The 21,637-nt window shown below is 37.8% G+C and overlaps 1 protein-coding gene across 5 annotated transcripts in view; it reads left to right on the top strand.

Annotated features, from left to right (window-relative positions):
• The window catches only part of garnl3 (GTPase activating Rap/RanGAP domain like 3), an 81,790-nt gene that overhangs the window by 30,563 nt on the left and 29,590 nt on the right, over window positions 1–21,637 (top strand). For all 5 annotated transcript variants that reach the window (XM_046839267.1, XM_046839265.1, XM_046839264.1 and 2 more), the window contains exons 2-3: window positions 3,341–3,410; window positions 17,073–17,147. In XM_046839267.1, the coding sequence (XP_046695223.1) occupies window positions 3,341–3,410; window positions 17,073–17,147 (145 nt within the window). The remainder of the gene's footprint in view (window positions 1–3,340; window positions 3,411–17,072; window positions 17,148–21,637) is intronic.

The following is a 21,637-nucleotide window of genomic DNA, read 5'->3' as shown; positions in this document are numbered from 1 at the left end:
TCAGCATTGTCTGAAACACCCATCTCAACAATTATGTCATGCCCTAAAGTCACAGAGATCAGGTTTTCCCACATTCTCATTCTGTGTGATGCGAGTTGATTGGGTGCATTGCTCATTGCCATGTGAATAATTCGACTAGTAAATAAGTGCAGATGTACAAATGTTTCGAATAAAATAATCAGCGTCTCTATTTTGGAAAAAGAAATGTCTCAGAAAACTTCTGAAATCTGTTTACAAGAAGGGGTGTTATGTGTACCTGTTACCAGGAGGAAAGAACAGCTTGTTAAATCAACATGAACTCAACCTCCTTCATTACATAAAACATTTTTTTTCATCCGCAGGGGATTCGTTGATGGCTTCTCACCTCGTCATCTACAATTATAAGATTCATTCAGGCAGATGATTATTTATGAAGCCCACTTTTTATTTTGGTTTAATTTTTTTCTCTTTTTTTAGTTTCAGTTATCAGTAAAAATAGATGTACAGTGGAACCCGGTAATGTCGATGTCCTAGGGGGTCGCCAAAAAGCATCGAGGTAACCGATGTTCGAGATAAACGAAAATCAAATGGCGGCAATATAATAACGTGCTTAAAATTTCTTTATGTACATGATGTGCGTTAATAAATGAGAATGTGCATGCACGTGTTTTTGAAGGGGTTTTTTACACAACAGCGTTGCCGCAATTTGTTTGATGAAGGCATGCTATAAAAATACATACAGTACATGTTTATCTATGATGAATCCACCTGCCACGCCCCCTTCGGCCCACTTCGCCCTTTCTCTGAAGCTCCCGGCTTCAATCGCGCACATATGGTGCTCGTTTATCATCATCACCAGCTCCTATTTAAACTTCCACACTTTTACTGTCCGTTATTGTTGGTATATGTTGGTTCACGGCGGTCGTTGTCATCGCACATGCGTATCCCGGTACGTGTCTTCCCACCGGCACTCTCTCAACGGCTGCGCTTTTCTTCCCAAAGCCGCGCCGCGCCCCTACTAACACTACGAACACTAGCACTAACTAACAGCAGAGATTCACCAGTATACAATACAACACCTGTAGCAGCTGTAAGACTTGATTTTTCCGCCACTTCCGCGAGTTCTGCGGCTGCACCGAGATAACCGACGTTAAATGGCAAATTTTCCCCCCTTGAGCTCGACATATTAGGGTTCGGCGACATAAAAAAAGTCGACATAACCGATAAAAAATGCTTAGAAAAAGCGAGAATTTGGCAGTTCCACTTCAAAATCGTCGACTTAATAGGGTTGTTGAGGTAACCGAGGGCGAGATAACCGGGTTTCACTGTATAGGACATTTTGACACAATGAACCTGTTTCCTCTGTTAACTTTCACAACTTTGTTATGGAAGAACAAAAGATGTAAATAAAAACTGTATCAGGCCGAAGGCAAAATCTTCACCATTTAGATTCTGTCCTATTCTAAGAGGGGAAAAAACACTCATACGTCTACCTTCATAGTCACAAAATAAGATATATATTTACTAAACTGCCCTCAAGACAATGTCAGCTTTTCCTATGAGCAGAAATTATAACATTTTTTGCAATGTAAAGTACTAATAGAAGCATAAAGATAACCCTTTCCCCCTAGAGCAGGAGAAACCCAGTCTCTTGCCCCTGTATGTGCAAACACAGATGCAGACGCACATGCACACTATGACAACTCTTGTTTACTTACTGCCATTAACAGTACGAGGCATAATTTGATTATGGCAACTGTAGGAATGTACTTCCTCAAATCAGCCCCCCTGTGGTATAAATTAAACAAACTACAAATGCATATGAAAATGCTATTAGCCCAAGGGTCTATATTGAGAATTGAAATGTTAAGGCTAGAGCCAGTATCAAGTGTACCTACTGTAGCCAATATCCAGTTCTCATTTACATGTTTATCTGTATGTATGTGAAAATGTACGCCATTTTTGAATGATAGGGTTTTACCTTTCAGGATATAATAAAAGGCATTGGGTCCTTACCAGTTCTTACAATTATGCAAATACAACTTCTGATGAACAACACACAACATATTACACCGTCATCATTTATTCTTACAAAAATAAATACCAAAATAAAAAGGCCATGCATTCAAAATTAAGTACAGCTTTACAGTTTGCAGAGGATTTAAGAGGTTAAATAGCCGCAAGGCTCTGCTAATTAAATTGACTTAATTAAACGTCAATTAACGAATGTGCCCACCTCTAAAAGCCCAAGATTTAGCAGTTTGGTGGTCTAAAGCATTCAGGTTAGTGTTGTTCATCAGATTGGGAAGGGTTATAAGGCCATTTTTAAGCAATTTTAAGCCCAACACAAAAGTGGAAAACATTCACGACAGTTGCCATTCTTTCTAGGAGTGAACATCCCAGCAAATTCACCTCAAGGTCAGACGGTGCTCAGAGAAAACATCAATAAAAAACACAAATGTTACATCTCAGACTGTACAGGCCTCAATTAGTGTCTGCAAAATTTGTTGACATTTGAAAAAGAATGGACAAGTATGGATTATTTGAAAGAAAAAGCATTTTCTCTCTAAAAAAAGAACATAGCAGCATGGCTTAGGATTGTATAGTTGCATCTGGGCGAACTGCAAGACTTCTGGAACAATGCCCTTAAAGCATCTACAACTATAGTGGAGATGTTTGGGCAGAATGCACAGCAAATCCATTATGCACAGAAATCCAAACACAGCATATCAGCACAAACACCTCATACCAACTGTCAAGCATGCTGATAGAGGACCTGGGCAACTTGCAGTCACTGAGTTGACCATGAACTCCTCCGTATACCAATATATGGTAGAGTCAAATATGAGGCCATCTGTCTTACAGCTAAAGCTTTGCCCTAAATTGTATCATACAACAGGACAATGATCCCAAGCACACCAGCGAATCTACAGCATAATCTTAGATCTCAACCTGACTTAAATGCCATACCATAGAAGAGCTGTCCATAAACAAATGCCCTCAAACATTAATGAACTGAAGCAATGATGTTAAAAAAGAGTGAGCCAAAACAATAACATTACAATGTGAGATACCAATAAAGTCATACATAATAAACACGATTCTACAAACTTTTGAATTACAAGGTGTCCTTAGTTTTTCACACATGGTTTCTCCATTTCGGCTTGATTGATTTTTGCAAATTAAATAATGACAGTGAAATATGTAATGTTTTGTTATTCATCAGAAATTGTATTTACTTAATGTACTGTATGTAAATAATGTACTTTATTTTTTACACGATTGTGTATAAAGTGCATATGGAACAATATTTTACCTTTACGAAGCTCTTGTGATCAGTTTTGTGTGTTGTGTGTTTCAGCTCTGCTTCTGAAGACCTGGGCTGCAGAAGGGGAGAGTTCAGTAGGAAGCACTATGGATCAGTAGAACTGGTAAGTGTCAGCTTTCATTTTTCTTGTATTACAAAGATACAGTTTATGTGCTCTCAGAAACGTTTGCCAAATATTAACTATTGGGCTGTTTTTGCTCTTTATGAATTAAATTAGAAATCTAGGGTTTTATTTCAATAAGCAAAATATGTTCTTGTGGTTGTTTTAAAGTTTCTTTTTTCATTGTTTCAATATGCCAGTAATTAGAATGTTGTCTCTGGCTAGAACTTTCAGTCATTATAATGCAACAAATTGGTATCATGGTACCTTTGTAATGGGAATCATATAGTCTTTACACATTCCCTCACTGGCATGTTCTCATATAGACAATCATATAGTCTATATACATTCCCTCACTGGCATGTCCTCATATAGACTATCATATAGTCTATACACATTCCCTAACCGGCATGCCTTATATATTCTGTCATGCCTTCAAATAGTCCACCATAGTCTATACACATGTCCTTATAAGGTCTGGCATGCCCTCATATAGTCTATCATAGTCTATAAACATGCCCTCATATAGTCTGGCATTCCCTCATATAGTCTATACACATCCCCTCATATAATTTATTATATATTTTATACACATTCCCTCATATAGTCTATAATACAGTCTATACACATGCTCCCACTTTTCTTCGATTTATACGAGCAGCCAATCACATAACAAATGCTTAAAACATAAAATCATGCAGATACAGATCAAGAGCTTTAATTAATATTCACATCAAATATCAAAAGAATAAAAAAGACTTTGATCATGGCAGGGTTTCTGGTGCCAGACAGAATGCTTTGAGAACTCTCAGAAACTGCTGATCTCCAGGAGATTTTCACACCAGTCTCTAGAGTTTTGATGTAGAACTCATACAAAAAAACATCCTGTGAGTGGCCAGTTTTTTGGGAAAAATATAGGTAGGTAACTGATACTGGGCATTTGAAGATCAGAGAAAAACACCAATTCATCTTTTTCCTTCAACTGACCAGAATCGTTGAGCCCATGCTCATTGTAGGCCCAAAGTCCTATTTTTGGCTCAGAGGAGTGAAGCCCAGTTTGGTGTTTTGTTGTTGAATGTGTTGTAAGAGATGCTTTAATGCTTACTGTGGTTATAAAAAGTCATTACATGAGTTTCCTGATTTCTTTTTTCAATAAGGGTGTCAGCATGGGTATCAAATTATTGTCTTTGTAGGACAAGGAATTTGAACAAGCAGTACCTAGCTAGCTTTGACATTTGTTACAGTCTATAACAGTCATGATACAGATGACTGACCCACTGAATTTTAAATTACAGTAATTACAGTCATTATATTGCAACAGCTAAATGACATTACATGATATAAATGCCTTAAGGGAGATAATAGGTGGTGTAAGACATGGTACCTAATTATTTGATTGTGTGACCGAGAAGTACTAGGTAAGACTACTATAAGTCTTGGTATACCTGTCTATATAAAATAATGTTAAGAAAACAAATATTTCATATCCTATTAGTCTAAGTTCATTCCAGTGTTTGTCACACCACTGTGGTGAATGGGCTGCTTGAATGCAATTCAGCTAAGCATTACGTAACGAAAGAATCCTTTGTGCCTTTTACATCTCTGAACATTTTTAGTCAGCAGAGAATTTCTCTGTGACATCTTGTTGAGAGAATACAGCTTGCAGCAGGATATTCTAGAAATGTCAGCCAAAAGACTGTATTTGAAACTATATATTATTATATGACAATAATAGCAAGCCACCCTGACGTTTTTTAATAGAAATACCAGGAGGGAGAGAATAAGTAGTGTTACGCATTAAGGCACGTTACCTATTGCTTTAACTGAGAAGCAGGTCGTGTGCTATACATTGTATTTTAACGACAAAAAGTCGAGCGTTTACGTGTCCCTATTTCTGTAATCCCTTTATTGAAGTCTGCAATAACACGATAAATGCTACACACAGGAAGTGGCCAAAGACCACACTTAGTGTTGTTTCCTTCGCGAAGTTAACTAAGAACCTTGTGGGTAGTGCGAGATGGGCGACTTTGTGTCAGATAGGGCTGGGTGACAAAACCACATTCTTGCTATCGAGATCGGCCCTTGGGGAAATATGTGTGTTTGGCTGGAAAAACATTTCACATCTTTTTTTTATAGAATGAAAATGTATATCATTCTGAAAATGAAAAAATAGTAAAGAAACATTTTATTAGTTAAATATAATATAAATAATTGCGTGTCTTTTAGTGAAATATACAATCCCCCTTTTTTACTGTATGGTATGATGCAATGTGTGATGGGTTTTAGGCGGTACTAGTTATATGACAGTTGTAAAGCTAATATCTGTGCTATTTTTTTTTTAAATAGTTTCCTGCCAGTCCTTCATTTCAATGACTTGTCTGATGGCTGCTTATGCACAGGTTCATGCCTTTAATACCGCTGTCCCTTAGTGAGATAAAGTGCACTTTCTGTCATTTAATTATCACTTTAATTAACTTTAATAATTCGATTATCTGCCTCTCTCTTGTTTTGTTTGGGATTAGCTGGCTATAGTGTGAGTTTTCATTTCCATGACTCTGTAATGCTAATTGATTTTGATCTATGACCAGCTCTGATGCTCTGCCAGCAAGGTTAATTATGCATCTGAGTGCCTGAGTGTGGAATAAATGGAAACAAATGCAAATAAAGGCATTAATGTGTAGCATCCTATTATTTGAAGCATAACTAAAGGTCACATGTTAGTATGAGGCCATGTATTAGTCAGTAATCCTGTGCTTTATGAGAGAGGGTAAACATGCAAAAACACATAGACGGCTGCATAAATGATTTAGAAAAGAATTAGGCAATCAGGCAAACTTCTAACAGACTCCCCTCTGGACGATCCTATTGGATCCAGTACTTGAAATTCACTGCAGCAGCGAATTTACATTCAGTGACAAAACTGTAATTTACTTAGAAACTTTGCCCATGAAAGCAGCAGTAAATACAAATAGGGGAAAAGACTAAAATAGAACAGACTGTGAAAAAATGATCATGTAACAGAAAAAAAAAATAAATCAACAACAATGTATGTAAAAATTGAACCAAGACAGGAAAAAGACCACTGTGTAGATCAGTTCAAAATATGTTTTGGGTTTCCATTAATATGATATCGATATCATAATCTACTGTAGATCAATCATATTTCTCTCTTTACTTTAATTTGTGGTATTTATCTATATGCCAACACCCAGACAGTTGGATATGGAAGATTAAACCTTCTCTTGCTTTTTCTCTACCAGGAAAAGAGTTCAGATACCTCCTTTAGGCATCCATTTGTATAGTAAATCATGTTTGAAGCAACTGGAATTCTTTGCCAAGCTTCATTAGTAAATCGATGACAATGCAAATTATAAATTCATTAGTGAGCTCAGCAGGCAAGCGGAAGCTCCAGTGTGGTGCTCAGTTGTGTTTTGGTTGCCCAGAAACTTCAGGCTAAACAGTGGCCGATAGCGTAAAATAGTAGCATAAGATGAGCTAGAAATGAACGAGTATATAATTTCGTGTTAAAATCTCTATGAAGACCAAATTAGCTACGCTGTTTTTTAGATACATTTTGACACGATTTTGTATGATTTTGTTACATGCGTACATTTTGCTGCAATGTAAAATAAAAATTGTTTTTTTGACTTTTTTTTCAGTTTTTTTTCTTTTTTTTTATCGTGAACAAGATACACTCACTCGAGGGGAAAAAAAAAGCAGAACGAATTAGTAGTCTGGAATAAGCAGATTTTATGTTGGTCCTTTTTATTGGTAGTTTCCTGACAAATTAGTAGATTCATCAACTAGAGAAAGAAAACAAATCTTACCTCCTATTGATTTTTGCCAAACAAAAGTTTCAGCTTGGTTTTTTTAAATATAAAAAGGAACATCAGGCCAGTCAAACTGGACATGTAAACTGAGAGACAACAGTAAATACCACCAGGAATTGCCTAAAAAACACAGTGCATGAAATAAATGAAAGACATTGCTGCTATAGGAGCACAAATATGTCTTCAGAGCTTTGGAGATCCTGATTGTTTTTCCTGCAAGAGTAAGCGAAAATGCTAACATGGTGCTGTTTGTTATTGTGACTCGATAGCAGCACATGAAATGAAAGATAAGCTTGTTTTCATTACTAGCCACTTTTAAAGAATTATTGAATTATCATCAGCAGGAAACCAGTGAAAACGCACAATTCTTTGAGAATATGAACAAAACCTTTATAGCTTCATTCTTCTAGGGTTAAGTACGATGCAACCACAGCACACTTTTATTAATATCTAACATTTGTATTTTTGCCAGTCTATAAAAACATGCATGATCTGATGGGGCTTGAAGTGCTTGAGAATTCAGATGAGGTTTACTGCCTTGCCTGCAATCCTCTGGGGAAACTTAAAAACCATGGGGACTGAAATGCTTTCTGTGTTCCTCCTGCATCATAATAAGTGCACTTTTTAAATTCTGTATTTTATGAAGCATGTTCAGGCCTGGAAACATTCAAAAGCGACAGTATGTAGTGCAGAAGTAGAAATAATTGGATATTGTACTTAATTGTTCTCAATGCATTTCTTTGCCATTTCCATGAAACTTAAGGCGTGAATGCCATTTTCATTTCCGAAGCTTCCGGATTTCTGAAAGGCAGCAAATGCACCTCAATAAGATGCTGCTGCTTAATAGGATTGTACACATCTGGGTCTATATTTCCATCTGAAATATCTGATTATCTAAATATATAATATGTAGCCAGCTGCAGTAAAATCAAGAATTTACTTTTGAAACACTGAGTGGTTTTTACTCTGGACTTGTTTGCCACAATTAGGGTTGCAAAATACCAAGAGCTTGTAAGGCTGGAAAGTTTCCATGGGAATTAAAGGGAATATCTGCGAATTAACCTGGAAGTAAAAGGAATAAACTGGGAATATACAATTTTGCAAGTCTGTAATTTTGCGGGATATTTTTGGTTAAAACAACCAGATTTAATGCAATTTCAGTTGAATTTCTACGCTGCACATTCATCAATCACATGCACACTTCATAAAATAACGGATAATTTCTTGAATCCTACACATCGAAAAATGTCCATCTTGGCAAATATTCATACAAATATTCATACGGAGTATTATACAGTAGGTTTACTGGTCAGCGCTATGTGTTTTGTGTATCTGTCCTACACTGTCTTGTATTTTCTGGTGTCTTATGTCTTGCACTGTTTGCATTCTGTTGCACACGATGCCTTTTATGTAGCGAGGACAACTTACTTTAGTCCTTAGCTTTGTGTTCTGTTATGTAGCCCTGTGTTGTGTGATGTAGCTCTATGTTGTGTGATATAGCTCTATGTTGTGTGATGTAGCTCTGTGTAGTGTGATGTAGCTCTGTGTTGTGTGATGTAGCTCTGTGTTGTGTGATGTAGCTCTGTGTTGTGTGATGTAGCTCTGTGTTGTGTGATGTAGCTCTATGTTGTGTGATGTAGCTCTGTGTTGTGTGATGTAGCTCTATGTTGTGTGATGTAGTTGTGTGATGTAGCTCTGTGTTGTGGTATGTAGTTGTGTGATGTAGCTCTGTGTTGTGTGATGTAGCTCTGTGTTGTGTGATGTAGCTCTGTGTTGTGTGATGTTGTGTGATGTAGCTCTATGTTGTGTGATGTAGTTGTGTGATGTAGCTCTGTGTTGTGTGATGTAGTTGTGTGATGTAGCTCTGTGTTGTGTGATGTAGCTCTGTGTTGTGTGATGTAGCTCTGTGTTGTGTGATGTAGCTCTGTGTTGTGTGATGTAGCTGTGTGATTTAGCTCTGTGTTGTGTGATGTAGCTCTGTGTTGTGTGATGTAGCTCTGTGTTGTGTGATGTAGCTCTGTGTTGTGTGATGTTGTGTGATGTAGCTCTGTGTTGTGTGATGTAGCTCTGTGTTGTGTGATGTAGCTCTGTGTTGTGTGATGTAGCTCTGTGTTGTGTGATGTAGCTCTATGTTGTGTGATGTACCTGCAATTAGAACAGGTTTATGTATCAAGTGTTATATGGTTATATATTCTCAGAGTAATGAATGAACAAAAGTGTGAACATTTAGCAAATGTTCAGAACTTAAACAGTTTGTTCCGAAACTCTTGTTGCAATCAGGAGCTCACGGATTAAAGTTTGATTCCACATTAGTCTTTTTTAAGCAGAGGTCGATTTAATTGTTTCTTTTTTTTTTTAACCCACTCACGTGGGTTTCATCAGTCAGCTTCAGACTGTAGCGAAAGCACAATCTGTGTTTGTGTGTATTTATCTGCGATACTGAGATCACATTTAACTCTTGTTAATTAAAACCAAAACAATTGCAAGGCCACAACTTGTAGGTTTCTGGATGCTCATTGCCAGAGTAATATAATCTATATAATGTAAATGTAGCGTAAATGTACAGCGCTACATTATAATGTAAATATAATGTAGCGCTGTAGAGGTGCTGCTGGTATACAGTTTTGTCAAAATCTGTGTTATAAGGTCTTTATTTTTTTTTATAGTGTTCAGAAATATTTATCCGTTAGAAAAAAAAGATTTTTGGAATGCATTTGGGAAAAAAGTGCACAATGCTGTGCACCATGTCTACAAGGTGGCATCAAAAAGACTCGCTCTTTTACCAAGAAAGTACTAGTGTTTATCTACACTATCACCTTCAAAATAGTCCACTCGCATAGCCATACGCTCCTGCCACTTCTGGGATGTGTCCTGGAAGTCTTCTTTTCGAAGCACCTTCTGCTATTCGCTATATGGATCTGCGCAATGGTGTCAAAACGGCGACCTTTGAGCCAGATCTTCATCTTTGGGAAGAGGGCGAAATCCGCAGGAGCCAAATTTGGCGAGTAGGGTGGGTGCGAAAATGAGATCGTTTTGTTTCGCCGAGAAACTAATGCACACGCTCAGTACACAGGATGTACACAGGACGATGTCTTTTGGCAGGTTGGTACCTCCTGTGACTGTGCGTGCAGGCTTGGGCCTGCATCTGTTCTCATGTTACAAAACGAGTCTCGAAACTTTTTGATACCTCCTCATATATATTTACATTTGAATGAGCTGAAATATAACAGAAAATATAATATATTTGGATACATTATTTGGATGAAATATTTCATCCAAACTTAGATTTCCATCAGATGTATTACACTGGGCTTAAATAGTATCAAACTGCTGCAGAGGAGATCACAGGAATAGATGAAATATTGTCACTTGATATTAATTGACCGCAATCGCAGATTCAAATGGCAGCACTTGATAGTAATTTCATCACAGCTGTTTCAAGCCTCCTGTTTTTTTACACGTAGGAGTTACTACAGATGAACACAGAGTGATGCTTAATTCTGGTGAAAGTGTATCCTGTGCCATGTTTTTCCCTCCATGTCCAAAACACTTCTCAAGGAAATAGACTTTGCTGAGTATCTCCTCCATGATACCAAGTTCATTCTGCGATCACCACAGACAGTGATGCAAGTGCTGGGTATTGCTTTTTTTGCCCGTTTTGTAAAGGCGACTGAAGGATCATTTTACAGATCATGTGTATGATGAGCTAGAGCACATTTTTTACTTGCTAGAGTATTCAATGTAACTATTCTGCTTAGTATTTTAGTTAAATAAATAATAAATGGAAAGGACAGAAAATCTAATATTTTGATTGCAAACTCATTGTAAGCCTTTTAGTTCAGCGTTGAGCTTCGGATTCTTTTTTCTGTGCACTTTTTCTTTTATTTTTAGCAATGAAAGAATGATGCTGATGTGTGTAAACCCTACACGCATATGCTAAGCAGAGACAGAGCTCATTGTGACTTGTATAAAAATAAGCAACCTGGCAAGACATCATATTGTGATATGTGTCCTGGCATGACTCACATGTGATAGGGCCAAGACAGTAGACAAGTTGTTTCTCTAAATACTCGTGTAAGCCTTTAATACAGTGTGCTGTATCACAGGAGGTGCAGGTGGGTGTATGTACGTGGATGTAGGCGTCATGTATCAGTCCCGATGTATTAGAGGTTTATATTTGAGAAGGCTTTAGTTTGCACTATATATATATATATATATAGATAGATAGATAGATAGATAGATAGATAGATAGATAGATAGATAGATAGATAGATAGATAGATAGATAGATAGATGGATGGATGGATGGATGGATGGATGGATGGATAGATAGATATTATAGGTGACACTCTGACAGGTCCACATGGATATGAGGAGACAGTAGGCAGGCTCTTTATTTTTCTGGGTGATATTCCTTCCAGTTTTATCACACTAGTCACACCAATCCATGTGTTGTTCATCTCTCTCTCTCTCTCTCTCTCTCTCTCTCTCTCTCTCTCTCTCTCTCTCTCTCTCTCTCTCTCTCTCTCTCTCTCTCTTTCTCATGGCTGTCATCTTTCCCATTTTTATCCTGTTCACCTTTCACAGAGCTTAATTCCACCATTCACAAAACCAGTGCTTGACACTTCCGATAGATAGACAGACAGACAGACAGACAGACAGACACACACACACACACACACACACACACACACACACACACACACACACAAAACCACAAACGTTAATAAATATATACAAATACACAACAATCTGCCATACCATTACAATAAATGATATGTCCAAAGACTTATAGAGTGTTTACTGTATGCAGTCAGTAGTACTTACTGTACCAATAGTGCTCCACAGACAGTTCAGAGTCCCCATGCTGCAGTGTCTGCAGTGGGCATGTGAGAATCAAAACTCGAATGACCAATGAAAGAAGAAGTACAAGCTGGTATCAAAAAACAGTTTACACACCGTTCCTGCCACTTCTGGAGCATATCAAGCACCTTCTGCTGCTGGATCTCTGCAATGGTGTTCACTTTTCAGGAACAGGTCGAAGTCCACAGGAGCCAAATCTCACGCCTTGGGTGGTTCCATGAAATCCTGGAGTAAGAACAGGAGCTTTGAGGATGGATTTGTACTGTAGTTAATGTCAACAGTCTGCTACATTGACTCAGGACTACATTTTGCTTCTGATCACCATCACTGTACCCCGCAACATCGTTTATCTGTAATAAATGGACGTTCGGTGCAACCCAGATGAGGATGGGTTCCCTCTTGAGTCTGGTTCCTCTCAAGGTTTCTTCCTTATGCCCTCTCTGGGAGTTTTTCTTTGCCACAGTCGCAATTAGGGACAAACTTACACTTTTAAAGAACATCTTCATTTTTTATTACCACATTATCTGTGTAAAACTGCTTTGAGACAATGTTCATTATACAAATAAAAATAAATTGAATTGAATTGAAATCTGGGTGGGTGCGGAAGTGAGATTTTCTGAATTGGCGAATAATTTCACCATTTTCGGTGGTTGAGCTTTTGGTGGTTGAGACGAATAAAAGGTCTTTCCGGATCTTTTTTTCGTCTGCTAGTGATGTTCTTCTGCTGACTGTAATGACTCGTTGCACAAACGTCTCTGTGGCAGAATTTCACTTTCGCTATTTGTTCTAGCTTGCTGTCTGTGACGAGACGCGGTAACTCGCATGGTCAGAATAGCACCAGTTAGTACCGTTAGTACCGTCTCGAAAATCTTTTGATACCACCTCGTAAGTAGAGGTCTTGTCATATTTCTGTCTTTTGTCTTGGAGGCTGTATGTTTTACACAATGAATAAGAAAGCGCTCAGGTGAACACTATTCAACCTATAAAACACTGAACACGTCGGTGTGTAATTACATATTAACTTCTGAGAGAGATAGTTTCAGTATTACAGTTGTGAAAGTTCAAATAAAAGCGACACTTGTATGATCCCTGTACTTCTTGCAACACATCTTTTTGTGTGTAAATGAATGGGGGGGGAGAGAGAGAGAGAGAGAGAAAGACAGAGGGAGAGAGAGATAAATCAGAGGAGAGTCAAAGGACCTGGAGCCTTTCTCTGGGTTTGATAACGACCCGGAGAAAAGGTCACCTATCCAATCTCACCGCGTGACCTCTGCACTATCGACCTTTTACACAAAACGATGCTGCGCATAAAAAGAGCCCATGAAGGTGCTCGGATATCAATCAATTTTTTTTGTGTGCTCTTTTGTCTTTCCTCTCTATATACTGTAGCTCCAGACTAAATGGTATGATACGTGGTGTTGGGAATCTGCTAAATTTAGGCTGAAACGACAGTGAGATTCATAACCTGACTTTCTGTTTCAATCATCGAATTTGAAAACACTTGTTACTTGTTATAATTGTAATGTAATGTAAAATCCACTCCAAAATGTTTAAGATAGAATTTTTCAGGGTTTCCTCAGGGTCTTAAAATCCAAATTTTTCTTAAATGCACTGTTCTTGGTCTTAAATAATTAATTAGTTTACATTTTTTAATGTCCTTAGATAGATAGATAGATAGATAGATAGATAGATAGATAGATAGATAGATAGATACGCTACCTCTAAGGCTGATTGAAACGCTCCCCCATCACTTTTTTTTCCCTCCCTGTTGTAGTTCTTTCTTTCTTTCGCTAGTCCAAATAGAATTAATTGTATTACGACTACAAATGAAACCAACATGCAACAGCCAATCAGCTTTCTGATATCGGTGTGACTCTCTCTTGATCGTACCACAGACGTAAAACTGATTTAGTTTTTTAGTTAAGGGCAAAGAAATGGCAAAGAAAAATGAATTTAGGGCTTGGTCAAAGCAAGTTGCTAACAACGTATTAGTGTGTGTTTTCGATGTCATGTCTTACATTTCATTCTGTCTATATTCTCTCTGCATGCATTCTTTCCCTCGTCTCCCACCTCTTCTTTTCTTCTCTCTCCCATTGCTTTCCAAACTCTGCTGCGTGTGAGGCGTGATAACGCATTCATAGGTTCTCTGATGAGATCAATTATATATTCGCAATCACAACAGCACCGATTTATTACCCCTCCAGCTTTCCGTTCTCATCGTTTTTTTGTTTAGTTTTTGTGCCTTGTAAAAACAAAACATGAATAAAAAAGAATGCGTTTCAAACAATACCCACATTAATCTTCTAGCTTTCTCACCATGGGTTTCATTTCTCTCTTGGTCATGTGCGCATTAACTCAGGTCATGATCAAGAGAGAGCAGATTGTAAGTGTGTGCAGGCACGTGTGAATTCATTAGAATACTTACCACATCGATCGACTATCAGTCTCCACTCCTTTATTTTTGGAGTCTCTCCACCATCAGCGTTCAAATGCAAACTAGCTCACTTGACAGCTACATGCCTCTCGCTGAATAGATCGCTCCTAGTTTCTATGTTTTCTGTTGAATGTTAATAGAAGCCTCAGAGCCAAGAGGCAAACACTAAAGTCCTGAATTTTTACATTTTCTTCCGCATTCCCTCCATGTTTTTTTTTTAAAACCCCTTTCCATACGGTGTTCCACAGGGATCCGTTCTTAACCCCAGTTGTATATTTGTAGTCCAAATATAATTACAACTTCAAATGTGACCAACATGCAACAGCCAATCAGCTTTCTCTTATTGGTGCGAATGTCTCATGGATTGTAACCATTGACTTAAAACAGATTTTATTTTTCAGCTATGGGAAAGTTTATCGATCCTTGAAAAAATTATGTTGCGATATAAGTTTTACGTTTAATTTAAAATGGTTTTAGAAGGTCTAAATAAAAAAGGTCTCGGTGAAACCCAGAGAAACCCTGCATAAGCAATTAAAAAAGCTTGATTTGCATTTCAGGCGCACGCTTTTCGTGAGCTCATCTCGCACATGTTTAACACGTTAACAGCTCGCCTCGATCGAACATTAGCACGTGTGTAATCGCGCAAATGCTAGCGTAATGTGTGCTCCAGGGCATATGTGCAAGTGCGATCAGCCCAAGGACTTGCCCAGTACAAGGCAGACGATGTGATGAGTGTAATTCAGAAATACCGGCGTTATTTGCTTTGGCACACGTTAAAAGTTGATTGAATTTGAATACGTTTTCTATTACCTCTATTCACTGATCTCCATTTCAGGAAATTTGCTTGTCCTTTCTCACTTCCAGTGTGCTATTCACTCATCAACAGTGACTAAGACAAAATCATTGTATTTTTGCTGCTGGGACAAGCTAATTATTTTAGTGTGCGTTATGGCTGTACTGGGAAGCTCATTAGCTCAATTAATGATGCTCAGTACCAGTAACGTACAACATGTACAACACGTAGCCATGCTAGGATTAGGATTGCACGTGGATTTTTCCTGATTCTAAAAATCATGTATATGGTATAATATATATACTGTTTATATTTATTTACACCCATAAATCATAGCACGATATCCACGCACACAGCGAGAGATAAAAAGTGTGTGCTGACCAACAGGTGGATGAAAGTAAAAGGGGGAACGAGAGAGTGGGCGCAGAGAGGAGAGGAGAGGGGATGGGTGAGGTTCTGCCGTCTGTTGCTTAGCAACCAACGTCGTTCCGTCTGGAGGATGTCACAATTTCCCAGTGCAAAAGAGATTACATTGTGTCAAAGGGGATTGAGATGCGCGCACACACACACACACACACACACACACACACACACACACACACACACACACACTAGAATGCGCTTCATAAATTATCAAGAGCCATTTATTGGTTGTAGTGAACATAGAAAAGCAACTGAAATACACAATCTCTTGCTTTTCCCATTCACACACACACACACACACACACACACACACACACACACACACACATACACGTAATTAGTTTTGAATTGTGTGTGCAGCTGGTTCTCCATTGTCACCAAAGAGCTTTCATGTAAACAAATGTGTGTGTGTGTGTGTGTGTGTGTGTGTGTGTGTGTGTGTGTGTGTGTGTGTGTGTGTGTGTTGGGGGTGGGAGGGGGCATCTGCATGCCGATTATTTGGTGTTGATAGCAGAGTTTGCACCACCGTGGCCTCACTCACATTTTCCCACTTTCCCCTCTGTCTCCATCTCGCCATCAATTTCATAATCATGTTTTATTTCTCACCTCCAACACAAACTCATCTAACTCCAGCTGAGTCACTTCAGGAAAAAAAATAAAGTGGGGACTCAGTACGCGATAAAAAAAAGGGTAGTGGGAGAGAAAAGGTGAAAAAAGTATGTGGGATGGGATTTCTCTTCAAGTTCTCTTTTCCTTCATAATGAGATTCTATTAAAAACATTTATATTATTTTAAAACTGCTCCATGTTGAGTTGTAACATTCAGATTTTTTAAGGAAGTGCTCAGGTTTGTAAAAGGTTTTTATTTGTTTTGTGTCGACTTGCAGAAACAGTCATATTTAACACATTTCTTTTTAATGACATCAAGGCCAAAGGGTTTATATTCCCCAAAAGGAAATTCTGCAGCGTTTTCACAAGTCAAAACTAAAAACATTTTTATATCCTGATGCACTTTTTACATGGACTTTTTACCTCAAATGGAAAGCAATGCAAATAGACAGCGGCAATTTTTTTTTTTTGAAAAGAAATAAAAATCAGAAGAAGAAAGATTTTTAATTAACTCGCAATGTAACAACAAGTGAAAAGATCGGGTTTTTAGTTTTACTTTGTAGAAAAGTGTAAGATAGTGCATAAACTATTGCCATATTGTAGGTGGGGTGTTCAAAATGTCTCGAATGTGTAGAGAACCTGGGATTGTCACAGGATTTAAGGTCCTAAAGCTTGACACGGTGAAATAATGATGAACTGTTTTGTCTTTTTACAGCTGATCTCCAGCGATGCAGACGGAGCCATACAAAGAGCCGGACGGTTCAGGGTGGAGAACGGTTCCTTAGATGAGGTGAGGAATGTACTAACAAAACAAACAAATGTACAGCATAGAGCACTGTACCAGCGACAGATTCGTGGGCACCTGAGGCTTATTGATGCATGTGGGGAGTGAAGGCTGGTCCGTGTAGTCCGATCCAACAGACGAGCTCCTGGAGCTATATATATATATATATATATATATATATATATATACACACACAAACAGGAAGTGTGTCTTAATCCCGCTTGCTTTTAGCGTTCATTTGTTTTAAATAATATTTGTTAACAATGATGGAATATCCTCCATGATGCTACAGTGCAATAGAAATAAAGATACACAAATGTTTTTTTTTCTGAGGTAAGGCAGTCATACAACATCTGACAACATAGGAAGTGTGGTCTAAATCCACTGTATATTTGGCACAGTGGCTCGAAGTTCACGCGTACTGTATGTTCACTGATGCGGCATAATAACAACCACATGCCAATACTGGCTTATGAAGCAGACACTGCAGCATGCTTGCAGATACAGCGAAACAATTGCTGGTTCATTGAGCTCAAGCTGTACGGAGGCGCTGATCAGAATTCAGACGATGCATCGATGGACCAACAAGCTCACTAATCCAAGTCAAGTGATTCGTTGTTTAAACCTACTAATCAGACACAAAGCTCTGTTTTTCCTTTTTCTCTTTTTTTTTTTTTTTTCACTTCTATCTCATATGAAAAAAACTAGACTGACAAAATGTCAAAGCTAGCACATCTAAACATGCTTCTAGACTGGAGACCAAGTCTAAATGTGTGCATTATGGCTTATTAACCCTTTAACACTTATTTGCATTTGCAGAAGAATTAGATAGGCTTGATTACAGAGTGAAGCTTGTAGAGGGGTGGGAGGGTTAAGAATGTTCATCAGTATGCAGCACTGGCAGTTCTACATAATTGTATGGATAGTGGATAAAAAAACAAACCTAACACTCCATGTAAAATAGTACTGAACTTTCTAACAAAAATAAAAAACAGCACTGATTTATAAAAATGTTCTAAATGAAATAAATCTGAATATATTAATGAATAAATATAATTGTATAATAAATGAATAAAAAAATGTATAAATATAATATAACACTCTCTGTGCAGCACGAAGACTCGCATATAAAAACAAACAGCACGTGGCATCCGTGATTCGCCTCTAGAGGCGTTTCTCGTAATGACAGCAGATCTTCTCAGCCACCCCAGCAACAGACACAAGCCGGAAAAACTATCGGTTTGGATTTTTGCCAATAGCCGAGTTTCAGGATCACCTATTTAAAAACTGATTAATTGATCGAACCTCTAGTCTATACACATGTAAAAAGCTTTCATTTATTAATACACATTTAGTTGTACTGTATTGACCAGTATATAAAAAAGACAGAGTTTTTCTTCTGTTTTATTATTGTAATTCTCTTGGTAAAAAAATACATTTATGACTTAAACTGGTTCAGATGTATTGGGACACAGTAGGATCTAGTTAGCAGCAAACTTGACGCTTGTGTATTGTTGATTATTTGTCTTCCTACCATTATTCATATTCCAAACAATCCCCTGTGAGATTAAAAGATCTTTGGAGTTTACACCAGTTTTTGTGCTCACTCAAACTCACTCAGTACTTGTTCAGATGGATTTCAGGGCAGTGGGGAAAAAATGTCTACAGACTTGTGGAATATTATGTACTGGTTAACACACAGTAACACAGTTTGTGGGCAATTACATAGGGTTTTTCAGAACCTTTTTTTTCCGGAAAAAAGAAAAACATCCACCCCAAACCAGGTGGAGAAATGTATTATTTTCTTATGAACGAGCTAGAATGTTATGTGCATAGTTCTAAAACATATGTTTGGCACAAAATAAAGACAGCGTATTACTTAAAGAACACCCTAACCACAGTGAAGCAAACAAAACCAGTCTATTTTAGCACAATACCTCCAGATCATCATATTTCCCTTTCCAGCACAAATGATTTAAAGCAGTAAACTGTGATTTCAGTAGAAGACAATCAAAGCTTTATAATTGTTAAGTGAGACATTGTATTAAAATCCCTTTAAACACTTGTGAAGTGAGCTATAGTGGTGAGCAGGAAATTCCTTTTGCCAGATTAATGCTATTGGTCTGGAACATTTCTGCTTTTTGAACGTATGTCACTATAATAGTCAGTATAGTCGGATACCTTGTTAGTAGGGTTGCAAAATTCCAGGAATTTTCAAAACTGGAAACTTTCCATAGGAATTAATGGAAAAATATCTGAATTAGCAGGAATTACTGAGAATAAACTGGGAAGTTACAAAATTGCAGGTTAGCCTATATCAGGGAACTTAAAGGTTGTTGAAAAAAATATTCCGCAGGATAATCTTGGTTGAAACAACCAGATTGAATGCGATTTTAGCAAAATTTCCACCCTGTACATTCATCAATCACACTGTGCATTCCTCCATTACAGATAATTTATTGAATCCTGCTCAAAAAATAATGTCAAAAACGTGCATCTTGTTAAGTATTCACACAAATTGCATAAATATCACATAAATGTATTTTTTGCGAAACGTCCTTGAGCTGTGCGTGAGGTATTGTGCAACAAAATTATATCAATAAGATCAACAATTAAATCAAAGTAAAAAAAAAAAAGGCATTTTTTAAAAAGCTGTTTCCTTTTGCGTGCATGTCAACCTATCAAACAAATTGTTCATATTTATTTTTGTATATGATTTTATGGTATGAAATTTCCTTACATTTTTAATTCCTTGCCACAAATTCCCATAAATTCCTTGTAAGTTTCCAACTTGGAATATTTCCCAAATTCCCCAGATGAAGTTCTCATAGAAAGCTTCTGTAAATGTAACGGAAATTTTTACACTCCTTTGCAACCGTACACATTACAGGAGAAAATATCTAACATGAAATATCTCGGTGAAGTGACAAGTGGCGAAGCGCTGGTTTAGTGGTTGGGGCTTTGGGTTATGCATTAGAAGGTCATCACCTTATTTTGAAACCAAAAATGCCAAGCTGTCATGGTTGCATGTTTGAGCAAGATTTTTAACCTTTAACTGCTCAGTTTTATTCTTTCTCAGTTCTAAGTCACTTTGTATGAAAGCATCAGGCACATACCCCCTCTTAAAAAAAGGCAGACGGGACCACAGCCCATATTTATAGCTATTGTGTGTATGACAAAGTGAACTTTTTCAATTATTATAACATGTTAGTGCATGTGTGACTGTGTGTGAGTGTGTGTGTGTGTGTGTGTGTGTGTGTGTGTGTGTATTTTGCTTGTCCAGAAAGCTGTTTCCAATACGCCTGTATTTCATTTACTTGTGCTCAATGGCAGTCTTTTACCTCGCAGCCCAATTGCCCTGGTGCCATATTGCTGTAACAAACAACCCACACTAGCAATCATAGAGCCAGTGGTTGGAATCCTTCACAAAAACACAAGTGTGAGGAAATTGGCACTGTTGAAAACAAGCTGTCTTTAATCCCTTAGCTTCTTTGATGATTTATTTATTTTTTTAGATCCAGTAGGTAGTGTGGCAAATCTCAAATGCTATTGGCTGGTCGTGGAAAACAGTTCAACCCTTCAACATGCTCACTCTCTGGTGTGTTGTTCAAAACATCACGTCAATGCAGAAATATGGAATTAAACCATTTTCACGTGAGATTTATCCTATCCGAGACATCACGGAGGGTTTTCCTGTTATCTGAGCAACTTTGGATTACAAAAAAGTCAGTGATGCTGCCATAAATAACATTATGAACACCTGTCTAATATTGTGTTGGTCTCCCTTTTGCTACTAAAACAGTTCTGACCCTTCGAGCATTAACAGCATTAACTTCTTCAGAGCCACAGGAGCTCGTCTGTTGGATTGGACAACACAGCCTTTACTCCTCATGTGCATCAGTGAGCCCCAATAAGCCCATGACCATGTCGCCGGTTCACTACTGTTCCATCCTTGACTACTTTTAGATACTGAACACTGCAGACTGGAAACATCCCACAAGAGCTGCAGTTTTGGAGATGCTCTGACCCAGACGTCTAGTCGTCACAATTTTGCTCTTGTTAAAATCACTCAAATCCTTACGCTTGCCCACTTTACCTGCTTTCAACACATTAACTTTGAGGACAAAATTGATCACTTGCATAATATTTCCCATCCACTAACGGGTGCCATGGTGAAGAGATAATCAGTGTTATTCACTTCACCAGTTATACTGTTATAATGTCATAATGTTATGCCTGATCATTGTATGTTGGAGCTTGTGCCTGTTATTGTTAAATGAAATAATTAGGAATTTATATCAAGCTCAGCAAAAGTAGTGTAGCGAAGTGGTTTTTGAGACTTGCTGTAGAAATCACAAAAGCCTAAAAAAGGAAAGACGAGTATTTTCACTGTTTCAGGTTTAAAGAGAGTAGGGTATGGCATATTAATATTATCAGCTGTGCAGTGAAACTGTGGCATTCATTAAAACAAAACTGGGTGAAGGATTTTCAGGCGA

Source organism: Silurus meridionalis, chromosome 25, assembly GCF_014805685.1.
Source record: "Silurus meridionalis isolate SWU-2019-XX chromosome 25, ASM1480568v1, whole genome shotgun sequence".
Taxonomy (NCBI): Eukaryota; Metazoa; Chordata; class Actinopteri; order Siluriformes; family Siluridae; genus Silurus; species Silurus meridionalis.
This window is presented reverse-complemented; position numbering and strand designations above follow the sequence as displayed.